Genomic DNA, 22,945 nt, shown 5'->3' on the forward strand with positions numbered 1-22,945 from the left:
CTGTCCAAAGTCACCCGAGAAACTGAACCGGGGAAAGCCGGGATCCGACCCCGCGTATTAGAGATAGCGGCAGTCGGAGGAATCTAGGGAAGCAGGGTCCGGTTGGAGACAGATCCACTCTCTGGGGTCGACCCTCCTACCCTGTAAGGAGAGGACTCCTGATGGAAAAGGCCCAGAGAGACCCACCGAGTTAGCGAGCTGGCGTGGCTCTGGGTTTGTAATCTCGACCCCATCTATGTAGCCTCCTGGAGGTCGGGGGACTTAGTTGATCCGCTAACGAGTTTAGGGAGGCGGGTCACGCTTCCAAGAAATCTTGGATTCAAAGTCCTCAGGTAGCCTAGACCCTACCGGGCCCCCATCAGAGTATACTCTCTCCCTTCTGCTTTCCGGGCTCCAGCCTCCCCACTCCAGTCTGTTCCCCTCCCCGACCGTCACTCCCAGACCTTCCCACCATTGAGCTTTTGTGCTGTTCCCCTGTAGAAACGCCACCCTTTGGGGAAGACTCTGACCTATGCGGTCTTTCAGCTCTCAGAGCACCAGTTTGCCCAGCTATCTTAGCACTTGCCAGCACTTACCACTGGTACTTTTAACTCACTCAGCCACTCAGCCTTTGGGGGAACATTTATTGAGTGCCTACCATGTGCCAAGGGGAGCCAGTGTTGAACATAAACACAGGATTCCTACTTTCAGGGAACTTAAGAGTCTGGTGGGGGAGGCAGAGATTAATCAAATAATCACACTAAAAAGCAACACATTACAGAGGTGCCTGGCACCCTGTAGGCCTTCTACAGGTAACTGGTGCATGAACACATCAGTAATCAGTGCTGTGAAAGAGAACATGGGGTGTGAGGGACAAGCAGGAGTTAACAGGTGAGTGGGGGAGGAAGAGCATTCCAGATGTGCCAAGTCCCTGTAGTAGGAAGACGTGTGGCTGATAGGAGGACGTAGAGGCCAGTGTGACTGGGGCAGAGTGATAGGGAACACAGTTCAGAGTGAGGCTGAAGAGACAGGCAGGCCAGGCCGGCAAAGCCTTTAAGGCTTTGGACAATTTTGACTGTAGCCCAAGGGCCATGGGGCACCCACGGAGACTTTCAGGCAGGGGTAACCTAACCAGCTTGTATTTTGAAGCAGTTGGTTGGCGGGAGTACCAAATGAATGCAGGGAGGCCAGTCACGCTATTTCTAGAGTTAACTGGGTTTGGGCTGCCTCTCCACTATATAGTGAGTGCCCCAAGACAGGATCAGTGCCTGGTACGCCTCTGAAAACACGCATGCATGCACACACAGAGCCTAGCCCGGGAGTGCACAGAAAAGTTACCCAATATACACTTCTTACAGCAATCTGAAATCAGAGTTATCCAGCAACATTCAACCCACCAGTTTATGTATACAGGGCCCTGGGGGCCTTGGGGAGTAATGGGTTGGGGAAAAGGAACACAGGTTTCCTGCTGACCAGTGTTTCCCATGGTAGAACCTGGGAGCCAGGCTCCCATCTCCTCTCCATTCACTTCCTCTATTAAACATGTTCATGTTCACGGCCGGCCAGTCCTCTCCCTGCTCCTGGCAGGGTACAGCAGGCTCTGTCCTCAGCCTTGAGCAGCAAAGAACCGGTGTGCTGACCTCTGCACACCATCTTGGCTCCTCAACGGTCCTGGCGCCGAAGTGGGGGTGACGGGGGATGCCGTACTGGAGGCAAGTCATAGTGTCCAGGTATGTGGCTGTTCTTGGGTGAGTCATAGTGGCCAGGAGGCAGGCCCGGAGGCAGAGGCGGCTGGGAACCCACAGAGTCTCGGTCTGGAGACAGAGAGGGATGAAGATGAGAAGGAGGTGGCTCCTCCCCCTTCCCACCACTCTCCTCCCCTCTCCACCCTCTTCTGCCGGAACACGGATGCGATGCGTAGTGCCTGGCTATAGGCCAGTTTGTGCAGCTCCTCAGCCGCCAGTGGGGGAGGCCATCTCGACCTGCCCACCTCACAGGATAGGAAGATGCTCTGTCATCTGCCTTGTTCCCACCTTTTCTGGGTATCAAGTCTACAACTCAGGTGCTGTAAAGCCACCATTTCAAATCCTCAGCCCTCTGAGGGAGGTACCGCCACCTACAGGCTCGAAGAGGCAGTGTGACTTCCCAAACGTCATGCCTGCTTTGAGCCCAAGTCTGATCCCCAAAGGCCTTGCTCTTGCTGCCACTTCATGCCCACTCCGCATGCCCGCCCTCTGTCCCTTCTCTTCTCCCACCTCCCCTGTCCCTGTTCTCTCTGCCCCAGTGGAGAAGGAAGGCTCACCATGGGTCAGGGGGCTGGGCTGCTCATAGGTGCCACTGTCTCTCTCTGGCTGGGGGTGTCGCCGCCTCTGGCTGTCCCGGAGTTGGGGCGGCTGCCTGGGGGGAGACCCTGAGGGAGGGCCTTTCATCTCCATGTAGCTGCTCTCCCGGGGGCTCCCTAGCAGGCTGGGCAGGTCCCGGATGGTGGCGTAGGGGTTCTCACTGCTCAGGGAAGCCACGCTGGCCCCCAGCCCCTCTTCAGAGATGGGCCCTAAAGATAGGGGAAAGAAATCAGGCTCAGTGGAGGCACTGGCCCCTAAACCCCAGCGCAGCTCCCTCCGTCGCTCCCCCGCCCTGCCCTGCCCTGCCCTCACCTTTACTGTAGAAGGCGCCTGGGCCATTCCTGTTGCTGTAGCTACAGCTGTAGCTTCGGTCCAGGCGGCTGTTACCTGAGGAGGAGAAAGCGACCTGCGATCAGGCCCCTGGTCCCCTGCCCAAGGTCCCACCTCCTCTAGAACTGGGCCCCAGAATCCCCTTCCACAGACACACGCACTCAGATGAAGCAGGACGCTGGGCTGTACACATCCCCCCTCACCAGAGGCCCTGGGCCCCAGGCTCCTACCCCTGTCCAGAGGCCCTGGAGGGGGCTGCCGGCGGTGCTTCCAGTCAGCAGGCAGTGTGGCGTGGTTGTTATCATGCCCGTGGGCTCCACCTGGCCGCTCAGGGGCCTGGAGGCTGGCAAAGAGCTGACTGCCTGGGACCTGGCAGGGGAGGGGTGGGACAGGGAGAGCGATTTCCGGAGGACCGGGCTGTGCCCACAGGGCATCCACAGTGCAGCCCCACCCCCAACACTGACCTTGTTAGGGGGCGGGGGGTTAGGTGAGCACTGAGACAGGGTGTGGTAGCTGGGGTTGGAGTAGTAGTGACTGTAGCTCGGAGGGACATCTGCACAAACAGACACAGTTGCAGGGTGACCTGCCCGGTCAGAGGCAAGCCTGGGCCCAAGACAGTCATTCTGTTCCAGGAGATCCGTAATCAGCCTCTCTGACCTCTCTCACTCTCTCCAACTCCCCGCTTCCCACCTACAAGGTCCAGGGAGGGATGCAGGAGCCCCGCACCCCATCTGCCCTGTACTTGAGAGCCAGCCACTCATGTGCGTCCCCGCCCCCAGGCCAGCTCACCTGGCATGACGTACTCAGAGCCGTCCAGCCGCCCGCTGCTGTAGGCCACTGCCAGGTGCTGGTGCGCTTTGCCTTTTTGCCAATGGCGGTAGCCAATGAACAGCGCCACCAGGGCCACCACCAGGGATCCCAGCACTGCAATGCCAATCACTGCCCCGAGTGAGTTATAGGCCACTGGAGAGGTAGGCATCATGGTGAATGGCTCCTGGCTTCCTGTGGGGGACGGGGTGGTCACTCAGGACAGTGTCTTGGCCCTACTGGTGAGCTGGGGATGCATGCGTGGGAGAGGCCCCAGTAGGGGGGCAGGGTGATACAAGGGTACCACCTAGCAGAGACCTGGGCATGTACCTGTGTCCTGGTTCCCTGGGCACAGTGCGGGGCGGGGTGGGGGTAGGGAGGGGCTAGATGAGAACTCACCAATCCTGCAGGGGGCGCCACTGTGCCCTGGGGGACACACACAGGCCCCAGTCTCTGGGTGGCACCTCTCTCCGGGACCGCACTGGCATGGTTGGGAACAATTGGCACCGAACACCCCTGGAGAGCAGCCTGTTTAGAGAGCCGAGGAGGCAGGCGGGGATCAGAGGGGCCAGGGAACAGCAGTCCCCTCCTCAGGCTAGGGCTGACTTGGAGGCAGGGGCATGGAGTTCCCCTTCTGCTGGTACCTTCCAAGCAGAGATGTCCGGTCCGGCCTGGGGGGCAGAAACAACTCCCATGCTGGGGGTGGCAGGTCCCGCCATGGCGACACTGGCAGAGCTGGGCACAGTTGGCCCCCCAGTGTCCTAGAGGGCACGCTGCAGGAGACAAGGTTGGAGCCTGTCTGGCAGGCAGGGCCAGCCCCTCCTGAGTGATTCTCAGCCCCCAGCATCACTGAACTCTTCAGCTCAGCTTTGGTCTCCCCAGGGGCACCAAGGCTTTGAACCGTATCTACACACTGATGACTCACAAATGCTTATCCGCAGCCCTGTGTCTTGCCTGAACTCCAGACCCACGTGCCCAGCTGCCTGCTTAACTTCTGCACTTGCCTATCTGATAGACTTTCAAAATAACGTGACCAGGGCCAGACAACCAAAGGCTTCCAAACTATCCTATATTGCTTAGCTCTAGACCTTTTTTTTTTAACATAAGAGAGAAATAAGTGTCTACACTATTCAAGGTATAATTTTTGTGTATCTGACACTAGCAAAAAATCTAACAGTAGTTACAGAATTCTATGGAAAAGCTCTTGTCCAAGATTACTTCCCTCTACCCTGCCCATCTTTTTCATGGTAATGGCTTCTCATTTCCCCTTTTCAAAATTTGTTTGACTCAGTTTTCTGGACTAATCTTTTCCATGATGTCCTTCTTATATTTATGTGGGAAAGAGGCCATGTATAAATAAATAAAAATAAGTTGGCAATCCAAAAGAAAAAAAGAACATGTCCAAAACTGAGCTTATGATTTTCCCCGCCCCCGTACAAACACTGCTTTTCTCAGGCCTCCCATGCAGAGAGGCAGGGAATTTTTTTTCCCTGACCTGTTCATTGCTGCATCCTAGGCACCTAGAACAATACCCAGCATGTAGGTGATGCCCAATAAATTTCTGTTTATAGTGTTTATATAAATGGCTGAATCAAGGTGGGTTCGGAGGCTTTTATACCCAGGAGCAGGGGAAAGGAAGCCTCTGGTCCTCAGCCCACCCCCTCATGCACACATGCTCAGACACAGGAGCCACCACCTACGTTGGGAGCAGTCAGGGCCTGTCCAGCCAGCCATGCAGTAGCAGGTCCCATTCGAAGGGTGGCAGGAGGAGTGGTTAGCACACTTGCAGGGCACACAGCGTTTGCCGTAGCGGCCGGGCTGACAGGCTGGGGGAAAGGGGCTCGTGGTGACCAGGGGCAGGGGCCAACCCTCAGTCAGCCCGTGACCCCACTCTCTCCCTCCCTCCTTCCCACTGCAGCAACCGGCCCGAAGACTGGAGTCAGCACAAGAGACCAAGAGGGGTAGAGTGGGAGCTTCAGGCATCTGACACTACACTGCACATTACTGCTGGCAGGCAGGGGGAGGGGAGGGAGCCTCACATCTCTGGCAGGAGGGGCCTCGGAATCCAGGTGCACACACACAATTGCCATTCTCAGGGATGCAGGTGCCCCCATTCTTGCAGGTGCAGGTGTTGCTACAGTTGGTTCCCCAGAAGCCCTCAGGGCAGGGCAGGTGGCAGCGGGTACCTGTGAGAGGGGTAGGATGAGACTGGCCTGTGGCCCCCCTTCTGTAGGGTTTCTTCTGAACACATGTCCTGTGGGATGCACCCCCCAACTCCACAGTAAGCCCGGGGCCTGGACACCCAGAACGCTCACCTGTCCAGCCAGCTTGGCACTGGCAGTGTCCGTGAACAGGGTCACAGCCATCAGAATGGTCACAGTCACAGCGGCTGGCACAGCCTTCACCAAACATCCCCTTCTTGGAGAGGGAGTGGAGGGTAGGATAGGCCAGCCAGTTGGGGGGTACTGTGCCCTTCCCTCCCCCAGGCAGGCAGACTGTTGTGCACTTACCAGGCAGGGGAACTGGCAGTGGGTCCCGTGCCACCCAGGGGTACAGGTACAGGCTCCGGTTTGGGGGCTGCAGGCTGCCTCGTGGGCACACTGGCAGCTGGCATTGCAACCGAAGCCCCAGGTTCCAGGCGGGCAGGGCACGGAGCAGTTACCATGCTGCCAACCTGGAAGAGGGGACTTGCAAGTAGGCATGGGGACCTGGCTCCGCTCCTGAGCAGGCACACACTGGGCATTGGCTCTGCCAGGCTCTGTGCTATGAGCTGGGGCTGGGGGTGGGGATGCCCACGGCCGCATAGGAGACAAGCATAGAAACTGTTGGATGTTGGACAGAAGGTTGAAAGACCGCAGGGGATGCACCACCACCTTCTGGGGCTTGGTTGCCTCTTCTGCAAAATGAAGGAGGGTGGCAGCAAACCCAAATGCTTACAGAGGCCCCAACAGGTAACTAAATGAGTTCTCCAGATCATGTGTAAGACAACAGGGAGGAGTGGGGACTGGAGACTGGACTTTTGTTAAATATGATAGAGAGCTAGTCCAACAAAACATATCTGTGTCCGAATCTAGCCTAAAGGTTGCCAACGTGCCACCCCTGGTAGATCTCCAAGGCCCTTGCTGGAGCTGCCATTCTGTGATTCTGTATGTCTGAGGATGAGGAATGATCTGCAAAGAGGTACCTCTGGCCTGGGCCTTTAACGACAATTGGGATTTTTGTGGTTGAAAAAAAGCAAAGCGGATATTCCAGGAAGGAAGTAGCCTGGCTACTTTCCCAGCAGTCCAGCTGCTGACCAGTGCCTCCACCCTTACCCTGCAGCCTCTCCCCTACCCTTGGCCTGCCTCTACCCTTGGTCTCTCCCTTCTTCGCATGGCCCCGCCCCCAAATCCCCTTCCGGGAGATCCCAACCCTTTACCTTCCTTGCAGACGCAGGTGCCGTCGATGGGCGAGCAGGCGATGGAGTTTTCGCAGGAGCAGCGTGCGGAGCAGTTGACTCCATAGGTGTCAGGGGGACAGAGGCTAGCGCAGTGCGTGCCCTGAGAGCGGGCGGGAGCACCAGTGAGAGGAGCGGGCGGGCTCCCGGGCCTCTCCGGCACCTCCCTCGCGGCGGGGCGCGCCTCACCGTGTAGCCGGGCGCGCACCGGCAGAGGCCGCTGTCGGGCTGGCAGACGCCGCCGTGCAGGCAGAGGCAGTGCTCCTGGCAGCCGGGCCCGTGCGTGTCCTGCGGGCAGCTCTCGTTGCAGTGGAGGCCCGCCCAGCCCGGCAGGCAAGAGCACTCCCCGCTCATCGGGTGGCAGCTGCGGGCGGAGGCGGGGACGCGGAGCGGTCTGAGGCCGGGCCCGCAGGTCGACTTCCCCGCCCCCTCCGCGTGGTGGGAGCCGAGCATCGCCGAATTGAGGGGGACATCGGGGAGGCTCGGTGCTGTTCCGAGAGCGGTCTCTCCCCGTCCCCGAGGCCCCTCCCCTTTCCCTTCTGTGAGATCTGCCCCGCCCTAGGTCCTTTTTGTGACTCCGGTGGCTTCAGCACCGAAGGCCTCTCCCATTGGCCTCCAGACCCCTTGACCACAGTGCCCGCGGCCTACTTGAGACTGTGTTCCGGGTCGCAGGTGCAGGGCATCTGGCAGCTGAGGCCGTAGAAGCCGTCGGGGCAGAGACGTTCGGCGCAGCGGTCCCCCGTGAAGCCGTGTTCGCACAGACAAGCGCCGTTGGCCGGGAAGCAGCGGGCGCCCGTGGCGCAGTCGCAAGTCTCAGCACAGTCCTGCCCGAAGCGGCCCACGGGGCACTCCTCACGGCACCTGGGCACCTCGCGGGAGTGAGCCTGGCCACGCCGCCCGCCGCCGCCCCCGGCCCACCCAAGGCCACTCCCACCCCAACCCAACACCACTCACCGGTCCCCTGTGTATCCCGGAGCGCAGCGACACTGCCCGGTGAACCGGTCGCAGAGGCCTCCGTTGTGACAGCGACATTCCTGGGAGCAGTTGGGTCCATAGGAGCCCTCGGGGCAGGGCAGGGAACAGATGGTGCCCTGTGGGGGTGAGAGGTCGACAGAGCCCCAGGAGCCCAGCCCTCTCCCCATGGCCACAGGACCCGTCAATACCCCTACACCCCAAACCCTCAAACCTCTCCAGGGCCCACACAGCCTACCCCCCTCACACACATCCTCCTGGGAGCCCTACAGAGAACCGCCCACAGAATTCATACCCACAGGCCCCACCCTTCATACCATCCAGCCAGGTGGGCAGCTGCAGGAGCCCCGAGAGGCCTGGAAGACACCCCCATTTTGGCAAGGAGGGGTGCTGGGGCAGAAGAAGCCAACACTGTCCTGTGAACAGGACACCTCGCAGCTGTTGGGCAGAGGGGGTGAGGTCAGTATGTAGACAAGCAGTACCTGCTTCCCCCTTTGCCTCCAAGGGCTGGTCAACCACAAACAGGCCCTCCCCAGGAGGAAGGCCCGACCCCAGGGCTCAGTGAGTCTCACCCCCGCTTCCCTGTTGGGTACTGCAGGGATCAAAAAACAAACGTTTCCAGGACTGGAAATGGCAGGGACACCCAGCCCCATCAGGAGGGGTAGAGCGAAGAGCCATGGGTGGCGTGTGCTCTCCACGCACCCTCTGCTCCACCTCTACCTTTGCTCATGCTCGTCCCTCTGGGGGCAACACGTCTGCCTGCCATGGTTTTCTACCCTGAGGGCTCAACGCCAGAGCTCCTCCGTGAAGCTGGATCTTTGATCTCCAGCTAGATGCACATTCTCCCTCCCGTGACTCCCCAGCTCTCCCTGCACCCTGCCTTGCAGTAGGGTTCTCTGCGTCCCTATCTCAGCCCCAGTTTGGGACGTGCTTTCGCTCACACGCTAGTTCATGTTATCTTCACAGCAACCCTTCTAGGTGGACAATACTGCTCCCATTTTACAGACCGGAAACAAACACGTGAAGAGTCAATGATTTGCTCAAGGTTGCTCAACCAGTGAGCAGCAAAGCTGGGACCAGGATCTGGGCCTCTTGACTCCAACCCCACGTTTGGGATGCTGAGTCCCCTTGTGTCCCCATGTATGCCCGTGCATCCTCTGTCTGCGATCCCGTTAGTGTGTGTTCCTCCTGTTACACACCTGGGCCCAGTTCTCTCTGGGGGGCAGAGGCAGGCTCCGGTCTGTGGGTCACAGGGTGCCCCATGGCACTGGCAGCTGAACTGGCAGGCAGGGCCATAGCGGCCAGGGGAGCAGGGCCGAAAGCAGTGTGGAGGCTGCAGCCCAGAGGGACAGGAACATGCCCCACTCTTGGGGTCACAGGAGCTGCTGTTGCCACAGTTGCAGGGCTTGTCACACTGTGGCCCCCAAACTCCCAGGGCACAAGCTGTGGGATGGGAGAGCGGAAGGGGGTCAGCAGGGGTCTTGCCCCTCCCCAGCCTCCAGTTAGTCCCCGTCTCTGTGTCCTGGCCCCCACACATGCCCCCATGCCCGGCTTTGGCCCCTCCCCCTGTACCACACCTCCAGAAAAGGCTGCTGGCTGCAGTGGAACTCTGCTGGGTGATCGCCCTGGGGGCCTAAGCACCTGTGCCCTGGTAGGGAGGGTGTGCCCAAGGCTTCTGCATCCCTGGAGGCACAAGGGGTCATGCCCTGCCGTCACCAGCCACTCACCACTGGAGCAGTCGTCGCCCCGCCAGTCTTGCACACACTGGCACTGATTGGGTGCCACGCAGCGGCCATGAACACACTCTCGAGCACAGAGCGCTGGGGCAGAGATGGGGTGGGGTGCGTGTGAGACGATGCTTCCACCCCTGCCGTACCCACCTGTTATTCTCTGAAGCCTAACCCCAGCTTCCTCCCACACCGGGGACCTGGAGTTCGCCAAGCAGCAGTTCTGCCTCTAAGATGCAAAGAGACTGAGAGTAAAGCAACTCAGGTCAGAGCTTGTCAAGACCTCAGGATTCCGGACTCCCGAGCTCCTTTCTGTGAAATTCTGGAAGCACCTTGTTGGGAAATGGGCAGGCGGGGTTCCTCACGTAGGGACCAGACATGGATGCTGTCCAGAGAGAGGGTAGGGGCTGGGCTGGGGGCTCAGGCTGGGCAGGGGTCTCTGTAGGGGCTGGTGATGGTCCCAGGCTGAGAGAAGGAGAGAGACAGACAGAGCGGGCTCTGCTCTGGGGGTTTCAGGGTGCTGGGGGCGGGGGACAGGAGACACTGGACGGCGACAGGTCGAGACAGATAGCAACAGAGAGACAGGGACAGGAAGAGTCAGAGAGAGTGCCAGACACGGAGTCCCGAGACACAGTGACAGAGAGATACAGGCAGCCCAGAGACAGAGATGCAGAGCCAGAGACTGCTGAGGGACATGGAGAGAGAGGGTGGGAGAGACATAGGGACAGCTAGAGACAGAGGTATGAAGTGGAAGCTTTGTCCCTAGAGACAACAGGGCCAGCGGAGGGCAGAGGAGTAGCCCCACCCTGGTGAGGGCAGGGAAGGACTAGGTGGCCTAGGCTCCACTCATTCCACGGCCCCACCCAGGACTCACGGACACAGGCTCCGCTGCTCTCATAGAAGCCCCGGCAGCACTGCAGGCGCATTCGGTGCTCCGTCTTCACCACCTGGCGGTACACGGTCCGGTAGACAACCCTGGGGGAGACCCGGAGGTGGCCCTCAGTCCTCCTTGCCGAGGCCCCGGCTTCCAACCTTCCACGGTGCGGCACTGGGGGAGGCCTGGGGCACTGCCCAACACTCTGAGCTGGGGTAGCATAGAACATTCCCTCCTTGCCTCCCATCCGGCCACACACATGCACACCATACACCATACCTGCACACCCCAAACACACATACCCCACACACAACATGCCTTGAGTGCCCTGAGGCCAGATGCTTCCTCTGAACTCTAAAGGTTCTGAGAAAAGAATGGGGGTACAGAGGGGCAAGGCCCGGGGCCGAGGCAGCTCCGCTGGCACCCATCTGCCGGTGGAGGGGGATGGGCACTCACGTGGGCCGGGGGCAGGTGTGCGGGCTCTCCCAGGGCCGGTCACAGGGCTCCGAGGGGAGCAGGCTGAAGGGGCGGGAGTGTGACTCCTTGGTTGTGGTGGTGAAGCTGCAAGACAGGGAACGGAGTCGGGGCCCAGGGCAGGGAGGGAGGCCTGAGCTGGCAGAGCGGAGTGGGGGGGCGAGGGCTTGGCCACAGTGGGGAATATTTAGGCTTGCTCCCTCGAGCCTAGGATGGACCCCCCCATCTGTCCCGCTTCAATCTGGAGGGATCCTCCCAGAGTTGGAATATTCCTGGGAATATTCCATTCCAGCCCTCCATTCTCCGCTGCCTCCTTCTCCCTATGTGGGGAAATTGAGCTAGAACTGACTCCTGGGCCCAGCTGATGGAGATGGGTTGAAGCGCTTCTGGCCAAATCTTGCCCTGGGCCTTGTTGCCCAGCCCTGTCCCCTGGGCTCTCCCTGGGCCAGCCCCTCTGCTTGTCCCATAGTGAATGGCTCCTACCCTGTGCTCTGTCCTGCAGCTAGCCTCGCACAGGGACCAAGGGATGGGGATAAAGAAAGGACAGGGTCACAGCTGAGATGGAGACTGAGACAAGATCAAGATGGGGATGGAATCAGAGGCATCCCATCTAGGGGAGCAGAGAGAGTAGAGGCAGAAATAGGAGGGAGATGAGGGCTGGAGAAAGGGAAGGAGGCAAGGGAGGGAACTGGAAAGAGGAGCCCCAGTGGGGAGAATGGGGAGCTGGGGGCTTGCAGCCCTCAAGGCACAGCAGGGGCCCTCTCTCACCTTTCCCAGAAGCTGCAGGTGTTGGGGTCCTTGGGGTTGAGGGTTCCAGCCAGCCCCAGGCCCAGGGCCAGGAGAAAGAGGGCCCGCAGAGGTGATGACATTGCTGAGGCCTGTGACAGGGCCAGGTGTGGAGCAGGTGAGGGGCACTGCAGCCACAAACCTGGAGGGCCAAGTCTCTGCAGAGACCAAGCAGGGGTGGCAGAAGAGATGAGGCTCTGGTCCTCTGGCCCAGGCTTCCCAGGCTCCAGGTCTGATTCCTGACCAGGTGGAGCACGACCACGCCTCTGAGAGTTTCTCACACGGTTTCCTCTGTCTGGACGCCCTCCCCCCCATTCTTCACTTTAAGCACTAACCTTTCAAGGTCTAGCCCAAGTGTCACCCCTCTTTCCCTGCCCTGCTTCCCGATCCACACTGGCAGACTGCCCCCACCCATCCCTTCCGGGACCCCCAGCACCATTCACCCACACACCACTGTTCTAGTGCCTGTTCCCTGACCATGACCTCTAGAGGCAGGGACCTGTGCCTGAATTCCCAATCCCCAGCACAGCCCCTACCCAGGGCACTTTGATATTACACCAAGGTGTGAAATTGGAGCCCATGAAGGGAAGTTATAAGGGAAGCCAACTTGGGCTCAGTTAGAGGAAGAACTTTCCAACGGTCAAAGCAGTTCTGTGATGGAATCAGCGACCTCAGGTGGTGAGCTCCCCATCACTGGATGTAGGCAGGCAGAGGCCAAAACCACCCTGATGCTGTTAGGGGCTTCCTGCTTTATGGGGTGGGAGTAGGGCTAGGTCCAGGTGACCTTGAAGGAGGCCCCTCCCCACCACTGGTGCACTGGCACGGCCCATACTGACTTCTGAGAGCTAGTCATGACTTCTCTTCCCAACTCCTTGTTCAGTGCTGTCACAGTAGTAGCTTGAAACCAAGCACGGGAGTGGAAATCAGCAAACATCACAAATCAGGGCCATGCCCCCACCCAGCCCCCCACCGAAGCCGGTTGCTAAAGCCTTGCCAGCATACCTCTGCACCCAGCTCTAGGTGCTATCACCCAGGGAGTCCCCAGCCTGGCCTCAGACTTCAGGAGAAGCCGCCACCTCCCTGTGACCACCCACCAGCCATCTGGAAATGGGCTCCTCCCCCCTCCTCCACCCCTGGCCTCGCCCAGTGGGTGGGAAGCAGGTCAGGACCTCAGAGGAGTCTCTTTCTGGCTCCTGAGCTCAGGAGCTGCAGAGGCCCTTGAGCACCCGCCGCCCCCCACCCCGCCAGTTTCAGATTCTCTGTTAACTTGCCCGGCTAGGCTCCCTCCTCTACGCCGCCCTGAGGCGTCCACATCTGCTTATAATTTTCCCCGAGAAGAGAGAAAGGTCGTGGTAGCTGGCCCCTTAGCCCCCTGAGTATCTCTGGAATGCCTGCCTCCAGGCCCCACCCCAGGCCTTCCACCCACACACTCCCAGGGTCCCAGCGGGCCGCTCTCACCTCCCATCAGGGCAGCGCTCAGAGGGAAGCTCCCTAACCTAACTGCACCCCACTGCTGCGTCTGCCCAACCAGTAAACCCTCCAGCCTGCTCCCCACCCTCTCAGCGGCTGGGCTGGCCCACCTCTCCTCCCCAGGCTCCCTCCCACCCACTGCAAATTTCTACCCACCACCCCACTCCTGTCTTGCAAAGCAGCAAGGCCTGCCCATGACTCTGGTTAGTGGCCCCATCACAGCTCCACCAGGGCAGATCTCCACCTGTAGTCTTTTTTGTGTCCCTCCCATCCATCCTCAGTCCCCAGGTAACTCACCAGGCCTCTATGGCATCCTGGGGCCTGAGAAACTCAGGTGAGCCAGGGGCAGGGCGACAGGGCCCTTGGGCCCCAGGGCCTGAGGAGCCCAGAGAGTGTCCTGGGGGATCCCGGTGCTCATGATACGGAGCCTGAAAACAGGAAACAGAGCCTGGCTAGAATGTGTGTATGTGGGGAGGGCAGCAGGCAGCATAATCATGGGCGGAGCATGGGGTGGCTCTGTCCTCCCACCACCCTGAACTTGGAAGGTAGGATGTGGGGGAGGGTGGGGAGTGGGGGGGGAGGGATGCAGCCTGGCCTCAGGGAGCCAGGCCACAGTCAGGAGTGCCCTTCAGCCCTTCATAGTCTGGCCCTTCCACCCACACAACCCCCAGCTCCCTCCCCAACAGTTGGCTCCTTCTCCCAACATCCCCAGACTCTGCCCTTCACCCCAGCCCTGCTCTGGTCACCTTCCCAGGCCCACCCTGTCTGATCCCAGCTGACCTTCTCCCCACTTCTCCCTCAAGTGTGCACGGCAGCAAGCCCATGGACAGGACCCCAAGCCCCCCACGTATCTCCCCCTCTTCATCCCTCAGTCTGGTCCACACTCCCCTCCTCCTGCAGCCCCCACTGTGCCCCTGGCATGCGGGTCCTGTCCTCCAATTGGAGCTCAATCTGTCTGGATACAGGGTCCTCACCCTTGTCCCTGGGCGAGCCTCATCTCCAGCCACGCAGGGACCCCCAGACTTACCTGGGCCTGGATCTGTCCCCGGAGCTCGAGGCTGCGGTGACATGGACAAGACCTGCAGCAGGAAGGCCCTGATGAGGCGCAAAGGGGAGGGGCTGTCCTTCCTCTCACCTACAGCAGCCCCCTCCCACCAGCCACCTCCTCTTAACCAACTTCTGGAGGAAATGGTTCCCCCCGGGGGACCTTGAGGGGGACCTCGAGGTGGGCAGGGGAGCATGCGGAGGGCCCGACCCTAATCCCAGGGGGTTGCCTCTAATAACTAGAGGGGTGGGGAGATTCTGTTTTCCCAAGGGCTTCAGGGTAGGACTGGAGAGCAGAGAAGGTCTCAGCTGGTCAGTGGAAGGGGCTGGAAGCCAGGATGGGGTCGGTGAGATCAGTGGGTGGTCCGCAGGGAGGGGAGAGATGAGATGGGGATCCTGGCAGAGAGGGGCAGGGTTTGGCCTCACCAGCCCCAGACCCCGAGGAGGGAACACAGGCCAGACCAGGAGCCCAGAGCTCCAGCCTGGCTGCCTGGGCTTGTTCCCATCTGAGCCTTTGTCCCTGAGGGGCTAGGGAACCTGAGACCCCGGCCCACCCTTCCCCAGCACCTCCAGTCCCAGCAGAACGGGGGCTATTGTGATCACACGTGCCCCTTCAAGGGGTTTAAATCAGACAACTAGTGGCTCCCCATCTGACCCCAGGGGCCCCCACTGTAGGCTCCCTTCTCCCTCTTCCTATACAGATGACCTCTGCCTTTCCCCTACTCAGCCCCCTTCCTCCGTGGCACCTCTGGATTGAGGGACACACACACTTTCCCTCACAATTGGAAAACTAGTGCGACCTCATATGTTGTTCACTGCGTCGGCACAGGCAGAGCGCTGAGCAATTTCTGTGGATCATTTCGTGTAAAGCTTATGTCAGCCCACTGTGGTAGGTATGATTATTCATTTTACTGATGAGGAAACAGGCAAGGAGAGCATAAGTTCCCTGCCCAGGGCCACACAGCCGGTAATATCAGAGCTGGGATCCAAACCCAGACTGGCAGATCCATCCCTGCGGTTCCAGGCTCTCCCGAGCCCAGGCGGGAATCCCAGGGGCTTTACATCTCTTTTTAACAGCCTTGGTTATGGCGAGGGGGAGCCTGGCGGGGTCTGGACAGGAGAAGGGGATCAGGCTGGGGGCTGCCACAAGAACGCGATCACAGGCGTGGGAACCGGGATGTGTTTACAGTCAAGAATGAGCTGACACTTCTCTCTCCTTCACCTCGAGATGCAAAGCAGCTGGGCGCCTGGCCAGGCCCCCCCCACCCCAGTCCCCAGTCCCGCCTGCGCGAGCCCCCAGTATCCCTGCCCTCTCGGCCTCCAAGCCCACACAGGGCCCAACCCAGCTCGCCTCCCCTGCTCTTCTGTTCAGCCTGATTCCTCTGGTGGGGAGTCCCTCTACCCTCACTGTACTCCAATCCTAACCCCGCTAGGAGGAGGGGGATGAGTCTGGGGCCTCTGAGAGGGGAGTAGAGTTCCTAGTGGACAGGAGATGACCCATGTCTATAGAAGGCAGAGAACAAGAGTGGGGCTGATGGAAGTGAGACAGCAAGAGGAACTTCCCCACCAGCTCCCTTCCAGCTGCTCTTCTCTGGGAGGTGGTAGCAAAGGATATCCTCTGAGCTCTGCATCCCCTCCCACCCCCCCATTCAAACCTGGGTTCGAATCCCATCTCTCAGTTCCCTCATCTCTAAAATGGAGAGGATAATGGTACTTCCCTTTGTAAGACTGTTCTGCGGAGTAATAAATGAGTTGATACAGATAAGTGTTTAGAGAGCTATATAAGAAGCTCAATGAACCATTGCAGTCTCCACGATGGCATCCTCAGCCTCACTCCTCCTGCACCTATCACACCCCTTCTCCACTCCCCTTGGCACTGTCATACTCTTTGAGTATTAATTCGAGGAAAAGCTGTTTCTTTCTTTTTTTTTCCTGAAGAACCCCCAGGATGATCCGGGAATGGGAATAGGGCCTTAGATGCTGACAGAGAGAAAGGAAGTGAGGAGGGGAGGGGACTAGGCTCCCCAGAGTATCTGATCCCCCAGAACGATGGGCTGCCCGCCAGGTATGTCTTCAAGCCAAAGGCGGTTGATGAGGCAGGACGCCTGGATTCTACTTCCCCCCAGCCCTCAGCCTGAGCACCAACTCCAGCTTCTTGCTTGTTTCCACTGGTGCCTCCTCTCTGTCTCTCTCTCCCCCACTTCCCATCTTGGAGGCCAAAGTTTCTCGTACTTAAAAGCTGTACGGCCTCCAGCATGTCACTTGAGCCCTGTGAGCCTCCATTTCCTCATCTGTAAAATGGGAGAATAACACCCCATATCTCCCAGGGTTCAGTGGGGGTTGGAACTGTTGATTCCAATGACCATCCTGGAACTGAGCCTCAGACCAGAGGCTGCTCAGTGGACATGTGTCAATGCAAAAACAGAATCCTCCAAGTTCTAGGCTCTCTGCCTCTTTCTTTTTGCCTTTTGTCTTGCTCTTCATCAGAAACTCTCTGCTTTCTGTCTTTTTTTTCTTCCTCCATCAGTTTCTTGGTCTCTTCTGCCTCTCTCCTTCCTTTTCTATATCAAGGCTACCACGTACAGTTGTGCAGTATGTTCACTGCACTAGGGAAGCCACCTTCAGGTGTGGAGTGTAGGCTGAACTCCAGCCATGATCCACAAATCGAGCCCTGTGTCTTAGCTTGGTGCCAAGGTTGCCTCGCCCTGTAGCTCTCTTGTCTTTCAGGATCTCCCCTGTGTCTGTGTCTGTTCTCTGTGCCCTTTCCTAACCTCTCTTTGCCATGGAGACAGGATCACTTAGTCCTTCCCACTCAGCAGTGTGATCCTGAGTCCAAAGACTTCCCTTCCCTCCCCATACAGGGATGCCCTCTAACCCAGCTCCGCTAGCAGCCTAGAATTCTCTGCTCCACGTGCCACTCAGAACACCCGTGTACACGCTTGTACACACACACACAGAGCCCCTCCTACATCCAGCCAAGCCAGGCCTTCCGCACGCCAGGCATGTCTGCCGGATGGAGGGACAGGAAGCCTGCATGTGCTCCAGAGGCTGGGCGGGGAGGGAGCAGGGGTGAGGGGCCGGCCTTGTGTTCTCTGTGGCTCAGGAAACAGAAGCTAGAGGGTCCTCAGCCCGACCTGTTTACTCATCAGGAAATAGAGAAACTGCAGGGATTCTGATTCACCAAACATTCAGCACGTGCCTACTGGAAGCTAGAGCCAGCCCGGGCCCTCACCACCACCCACAGGTGGAGTGGTTCTTATCCCTCTCCATTTCACAGGAGAGACCATGGAGGGTCTCGGGTAAAAAGACTTGCCCAAGGCCAACTGGTCGGCAGAGGCAACAGCAGGATTAGAATCTGCTTCAAAGAACAAAGCAGTGGGGGGTGGGAGGTAAGCCCTGAGGTGACACAGGCCAGGGAGCAGCTCCCCCTGCTGATTGCTACCCCCAGATACTGTTGGAAAGCGCAGCTCTGCTCTGGCCACTGCCTCCCTCTAATGCCTCTGTGGCTCCCCACAGTGCAGGAAAGGGCGCCCGGGGCCCAGGTGGCCAGCCTCTGCTCCCATCACACTGGACGTGCCTCTCACCACACGGCCACCTCTGCCCAGGCCACTCCTGGAATGCCCAGGTCCTACCCATCCTTCTAGGCCAGTCTCCTCCAGGAAGCCCCCTCAGTGGCTCCGCACCTCACCTGTGCCTCCCCTTCCTTGGCCCTTTCTCCAGGCTCTTAGCACACTCGCCACGGACCCCTGTGGCCCAAAGGACCCCAGTTCTTCCCTGAGGCCGGCTCCATACTGGACATAGACCCGTCCCCGAGAGGCCCAACACTTCCCCAAACTCTAGCCGAAGGCACCAGTGTCCCTCCTCTGGGGGCAGATGGGACTAACCCAGGTCAAGTCAGGAGTTCACAGGCCCGGGAGCACCTCAAGTCTGATGGACGGATGAGGTAATGTACCCCATCTTGTGACCGCCAGCTTGTGAGTCTGGTTTCCCTACCAGGCTGGGACAGCCTCCAATTCCATTCTTGTCCCAGGCTCTCTTAGGGGGCTGCTTACCCCCCAGGTGTTCCCTCAAGGTTCCCATCCTGTGGTCGTTATATTTTTATTAAGGTCTGTCTTCCCCACTGGAATGGAGCACCGTGGGGTCAGGGCACTTCTCTGCCTGCCTGACCACTGTGTCCCCAGCACTGGCCAGCACCTACACACACGCATCTAGGGTTCCTGGCACCCAGGGGGCAGTAATTAAACATGGTTTGGAGTGGATGGACTGATAAACTCTAAATCCTTTCCGACCTGAGTAAGCCCAACCTTACTCTGTGGGAAACGGGACAGGGAGGGATGTTTGGAGGCTGTGGCTTGTCCCCGGCTCACCAGACAGCAGGACCTTCCTTCTAGGGCCCTCAAGACACAACACTGGTAAGTCGATGGAAGGTGGAGTTCAGAAAGAACTTCCCAACATTACACAGTAAAAGGCGTCTCCAGACCTGCTCTCCCGACCTCGGACAGGAATTCCTCAGGGCTGGCCTCCAAGTTCCTCTGGGCTGAGTGCATGGGAGTGCAGGGCACTGAGTCACCTGGAGAGGAGGGAGTGTACCCGCACGCAGGGCCTGAGCCCTTATCCCGAACCTCCGGCCCAGGGACTACGCCCCTCACTGCCCATCCACACACCACCTCCTACACTGACGGACTAGGCCTCAGATGCCACTATGTGGGGTGGGGTAGGAGGCACAGGCAGGAAAGGGGACTCAGGAGGCTCCATGGCCCAGCACCCACCCGGTGCTGTTTCTGGAGACCTCCATCTGGCCATGTGTGGGTGCTCTAACACCAATTCCTACCCCTTGTTAAATGCATATTGTGAGCCGGATCCTTTCTTTTCATCCTCTCAGCAGTCCTAGAAAGTAGGTACTATTATGCCACCTGTTACGTAGATGAAGAAATCCCAGGGAGTTCCCCGGTGGTCCAGTGGTTAGGACTCAGCGCTTTTACTGCGATGGCCCAGGTTCAATCCCTGGTAGGGGAACTAAGATTCCACAAGCCATGCAGAAAGAAAGGAAGAAGAAAGAAAGCAAGCAAGCAAGAAAGGGAAAGAGAGGGAGGGAGGGAGGAAGAAAGAAAAGAAAGAAAGAAAGAAAAGAAAGGAAGGAAGGAAGAAGGAAGGAAGAGAAAAAAGAAATCCCAAAGAGGTTAAGTCATTTGCCCAAGGTCACACAGCCCACCAAAGGCGGGCTGGGGATTTGGACCACGTCTATCAAGCTCCGAAGGCTGTGCTGCCCCTTTCAGGTCCTTCTACCCCTGTGATTTCTCTTTGGTCTTCGGACTTCCTCCTGTTTTACCTCCTCTACCACCTTCTTGTTCTTTCTCTCAGTCTCTGCTCTGTTTTTCCAAATATGCCTCTCGCTTCCCTCTGGGCCTTGTTGTTTCCAGAAGTCTCTATGCCTCTGCCTGTGTCTTCCTTGTCTGTTGGGGTCTGTCTGTCTCTCTGTATCTCTGTCTTTGTCTTTCCCTCTCTCCCCCCGCCCACCCCCCGTCTTCTCTTGCTCCTCCTGCTGGCTTCTCCCCCATAGAGAAGCCTCTATGGTACCTCCCCCAGGACTAGTATGGACACCCTCCCCAGAGCTAGGACAGGCCCTAGGGCCCCTCTTGCATCCCGGGAGGGCTCTCTTTCAAGGTTTCCAAGGCTGCTCAAAGGAGAAGCTCCGAGCACTGTGGTGCAGGCCCTGCCTGGCCCAGGTCCCCTCTCCAGCAGAATGTGTTGGTGGGGGGAGGCAGACAGCAGCCCAGCGACCTCTGTCTCTATCCAGGTTTCCGAACTGTGGATGGGACTGCCTGCAGAGCTGGTTTCCTCTTCTGGGAAAGTCTGATAGGGGATGGAAGCGGCGGCAGGGGGTGGGGGGTGGGGTAGTGTAGAAACAGATGCCAACCCTCCGCTTCACCTCCCGTTGAAGAGAGGAAGACAGAGGGGAGCCTGGCTAACCCAGCTCCTAGGTGGCAGGGAGGGTAGCCCCAACTGCAATGGCAAGTTTAGCGGGTAGACTTTGGGAGACCTCAGAAGTGGGAGAGGCAGCAGCAGGAGACAGAGAGCTGGAGAGAGGAGAGCTGTCCCACACCCTGGCTCCCGCGTGCCCACACAGAGGGACTGTATCATGGATTGGGATGGGGTGGGACTCAGACAGCTCCCCGACCCCCCCAGGCCCAGCTTAGGCCAGGGTTGAGAGCTGACCCCTTGCCCAATCCTGCCTGGAGCCGAGGTCTGGCTGAGTCTGGGAGCCTGGGAAACTCGGACCAGCACAAGCTGTTCCCATCCCCGGGGACTAGGGTCACAGTCCAAGCTCGGGAGAGGCCACTCATAAAAGGCCAGAGCAGGACAGCTGAAAGTTCACTACTGGAGGCCGGAGATGGGGTGTGGGTAAGGGATGGCCTTGCTGGGGCCTGGGCTCCGGGGCCCCCCACCCTCACTCCTCCTCACACATACCAGCCCATGGGGATCCACATGCCTGAGGCCTTGGGCCAACTTCTTAGTCCTCAAACCGGCAAAACTATGAGCCCCAGGGACCTGTAAACCTGGGTCCCTTCCCTCCATCCTCCTCAAACATGTCTCCTGGTGGGGAGAGGGCCAACACTGTAATAAACACTGAGCGGGCACGGTTCTAAGCAGGAGACATGTTTATGCTCATCTTAGCCTCACAGCAAGCGCATAAGGTAGGCACTATATCTTATTATTCCCCTTTTAGAAATGAGAAACTGAGACACAGAGGTGAAGTCTCTTGACCAAGATCCTACAGGTAGTAAGGAGAGGAGTCGAGATTCGAACCTGGGCAGCCTTGACTCCAATGTGGGTGCTCTTAGCACTACACATCCCGTCAGCCAAGTAGAGGGCTTCTCTCTCCAGCCCTGAAAGGGGGCCAGTGGGGTGGTGGCAGCCGCTGGACACACAAAGTCCCATACAAGGGGCGAGGAAACAGCTTCATTTGCATGTCATTTACATGCTGTTTCATTATGGATGGAAACCCCCAATCGTCTTTGGCCCCTCTCCACTGCCCCATCCCCTTCAGGTCTCTCGGTCTGTCCCTCTTTTCCCCCCCACCCAGAGGTCCCCCAGTGCAGGGTGGTCGCGGGACCAGGGGCGCGCGGTCACTCACCTGCCTCGGGACCCTATCTCGCCGTTCGCCTGGGGTGGGGACTGCCGGGGTGGGCCTGGAGGAGGACAGGGCGGGGGTCCCTGCGTGGAGTCCCAGGCCGACTGCGAGAGCGGCGGAGTGGCCGAAAGTTGTGGATCGCTGGGCGGGGAAGGGCGCGGAGGGGCGGGGGGCAGGAAGGGGGTGGGAACTCGGGCCCTAGCCAAGGCAGGAAGTTTTGACAAGGAAACCGGGAGCCGGGGGAGGGGAGATCCAGAATGCCCGGGAGGGAGGCTGTGTAGGGGTGGGACCACTGAGGCCGAGCGGTGGGGCCGACCCGACAGCCTGGATCGGGCGCAGAGAGGGGATGAGCAGGGGAGAAGAGCAGAGGCCCCGGGCCCGAGTCCCTCCTCGACTCTTCACCAGCTGTGCGGCCTTGGGGTACTCCGCCTCTCCGGCCTCAGCTTTCTTATCTGCAAAGTGGGGTGGTGCAGGGGAATCAGTGAGATCGTCTACGTCAGGCACCTTCCCACTGAGGCCCAACAACCGTTACCTTATTAAAGATACAACCCGGGGACCGACCGACAGCATCCCAGACTGGGAGAGGAGCACCGGGAAAAGGCCTCCCCGCTTCTCTGGCCGCCGGAAAGCACCCGGAGGGAGGGTGTGATCCAGGGAAGCAGTGTTCGGTGGAGTCTCCGCCTCTGCCCGCCCCCTTGGTCCAGGGCCCGGGCGCTTCTGTGCACCTCGCGCCGCAGCCTCCGCGCGGAGGCAACCCGAGCCAGGCGCCACCTCGCGGCCAACGTCCGCCTCCCCACAGCCCGCGCACCGGACCTGGGAGAAGGCGTCACTCCGGAGGCCGCCAACCTGTACCCCACCTTTCTTGGGGCACCCTTCCCTTCTCAGTCTCTGAGGAGACAGAGGCAATTTTCATAACAACTAACATTTGCCTTCATCATCGTTAGCCCTTTAGGTGCTGCTTCTTTCAATCCTTAACTCGAGACAGGTTCTATTTACATGACATTGTTCGTGTAATTAGGACATCCGTAAGCGGCAAAAGCGGGATTTGAACCAAGGTCTGTGGTCCGTCTGATTACAGGGCTCCCTCTACAAACCACCGCCCGCGACAGAGAAATCTACAATAGTTCAGGAAGAGTAAAACAGGTACATTCCTCTTTGGCGCCTTTTACAATTCAAGTTTTTTGAAGTATAATTGACATAAATTTTAAAACGTACCCACTTAAAAGTGTACAGTTCGATGAGGGTCTTTAACATTTTTTATTATAGTAAAATATAAATAATGTAAGTTTTACCATTTTAAGCTTTCTTTTTTTTTTTTTTTTTTTTGCGGTACGCGGACCTCTCACTGTTGTGGCCTCTGCCGTTGCGGAGCTCAGGCTCTGGACGCGCAGGCTCAGCGGCCATGGCTCACGGGCCAAGCCGCTCCACCGCATGTGGGATCTTACCGGATCGGGGCACAAACCCGCGTCCCCTGCATCGGCAGGTGGATTCTCAACCACTGCGCCACCAGGGAAGCCCCATTTTAACCCTTTTTAAGTGTACAGTTCAGTGGCATAAGGTACATTCATATTG

At 58.7% G+C, this 22,945-nt stretch overlaps 1 protein-coding gene across 3 annotated transcripts; it reads right to left on the bottom strand.

The window, feature by feature from the left end:
• Positions 1-989: 989 nt before the first annotated feature.
• PEAR1 (platelet endothelial aggregation receptor 1) lies at positions 990-21,966 on the bottom strand. Of its 3 annotated transcripts, XM_082865569.1 has the most exons (26): positions 21,906-21,966; positions 21,690-21,825; positions 14,225-14,255; positions 13,495-13,625; positions 11,710-11,819; positions 10,924-11,028; positions 10,468-10,568; positions 9,594-9,686; positions 9,066-9,309; positions 8,184-8,304; positions 7,849-7,985; positions 7,543-7,755; positions 7,084-7,258; positions 6,877-6,997; positions 5,969-6,132; positions 5,774-5,876; positions 5,498-5,644; positions 5,159-5,284; positions 4,103-4,231; positions 3,858-3,986; positions 3,441-3,653; positions 3,116-3,204; positions 2,882-3,020; positions 2,634-2,708; positions 2,282-2,530; positions 990-1,793 (listed from the first exon to the last, which is right to left on the bottom strand). In XM_082865569.1, the coding sequence occupies exons 5-26, from the start codon at positions 11,808-11,810 to the stop codon at positions 1,642-1,644; spliced, it is 3,126 nt and encodes a 1,041-aa protein (XP_082721695.1). In that variant the 5' UTR covers positions 11,811-11,819; positions 13,495-13,625; positions 14,225-14,255; positions 21,690-21,825; positions 21,906-21,966; the 3' UTR covers positions 990-1,641. The 3 variants fall into 3 exon arrangements, with proteins under 3 accessions (XP_082721695.1, XP_082721696.1, XP_082721694.1); XM_082865570.1 differs by lacking the exons at positions 2,882-3,020; positions 3,116-3,204; XM_082865568.1 differs by lacking the exons at positions 13,495-13,625; positions 14,225-14,255; positions 21,690-21,825; positions 21,906-21,966 and having other exon boundaries at positions 11,710-11,996.
• Positions 21,967-22,945: the final 979 nt, after the last annotated feature.

The sequence above is a fragment of the Leucopleurus acutus genome (genome assembly GCF_964270905.1).
Source record: "Leucopleurus acutus genome assembly, chromosome: 2".
NCBI lineage: Eukaryota > Metazoa > Chordata > Mammalia > Artiodactyla > Delphinidae > Leucopleurus > Leucopleurus acutus.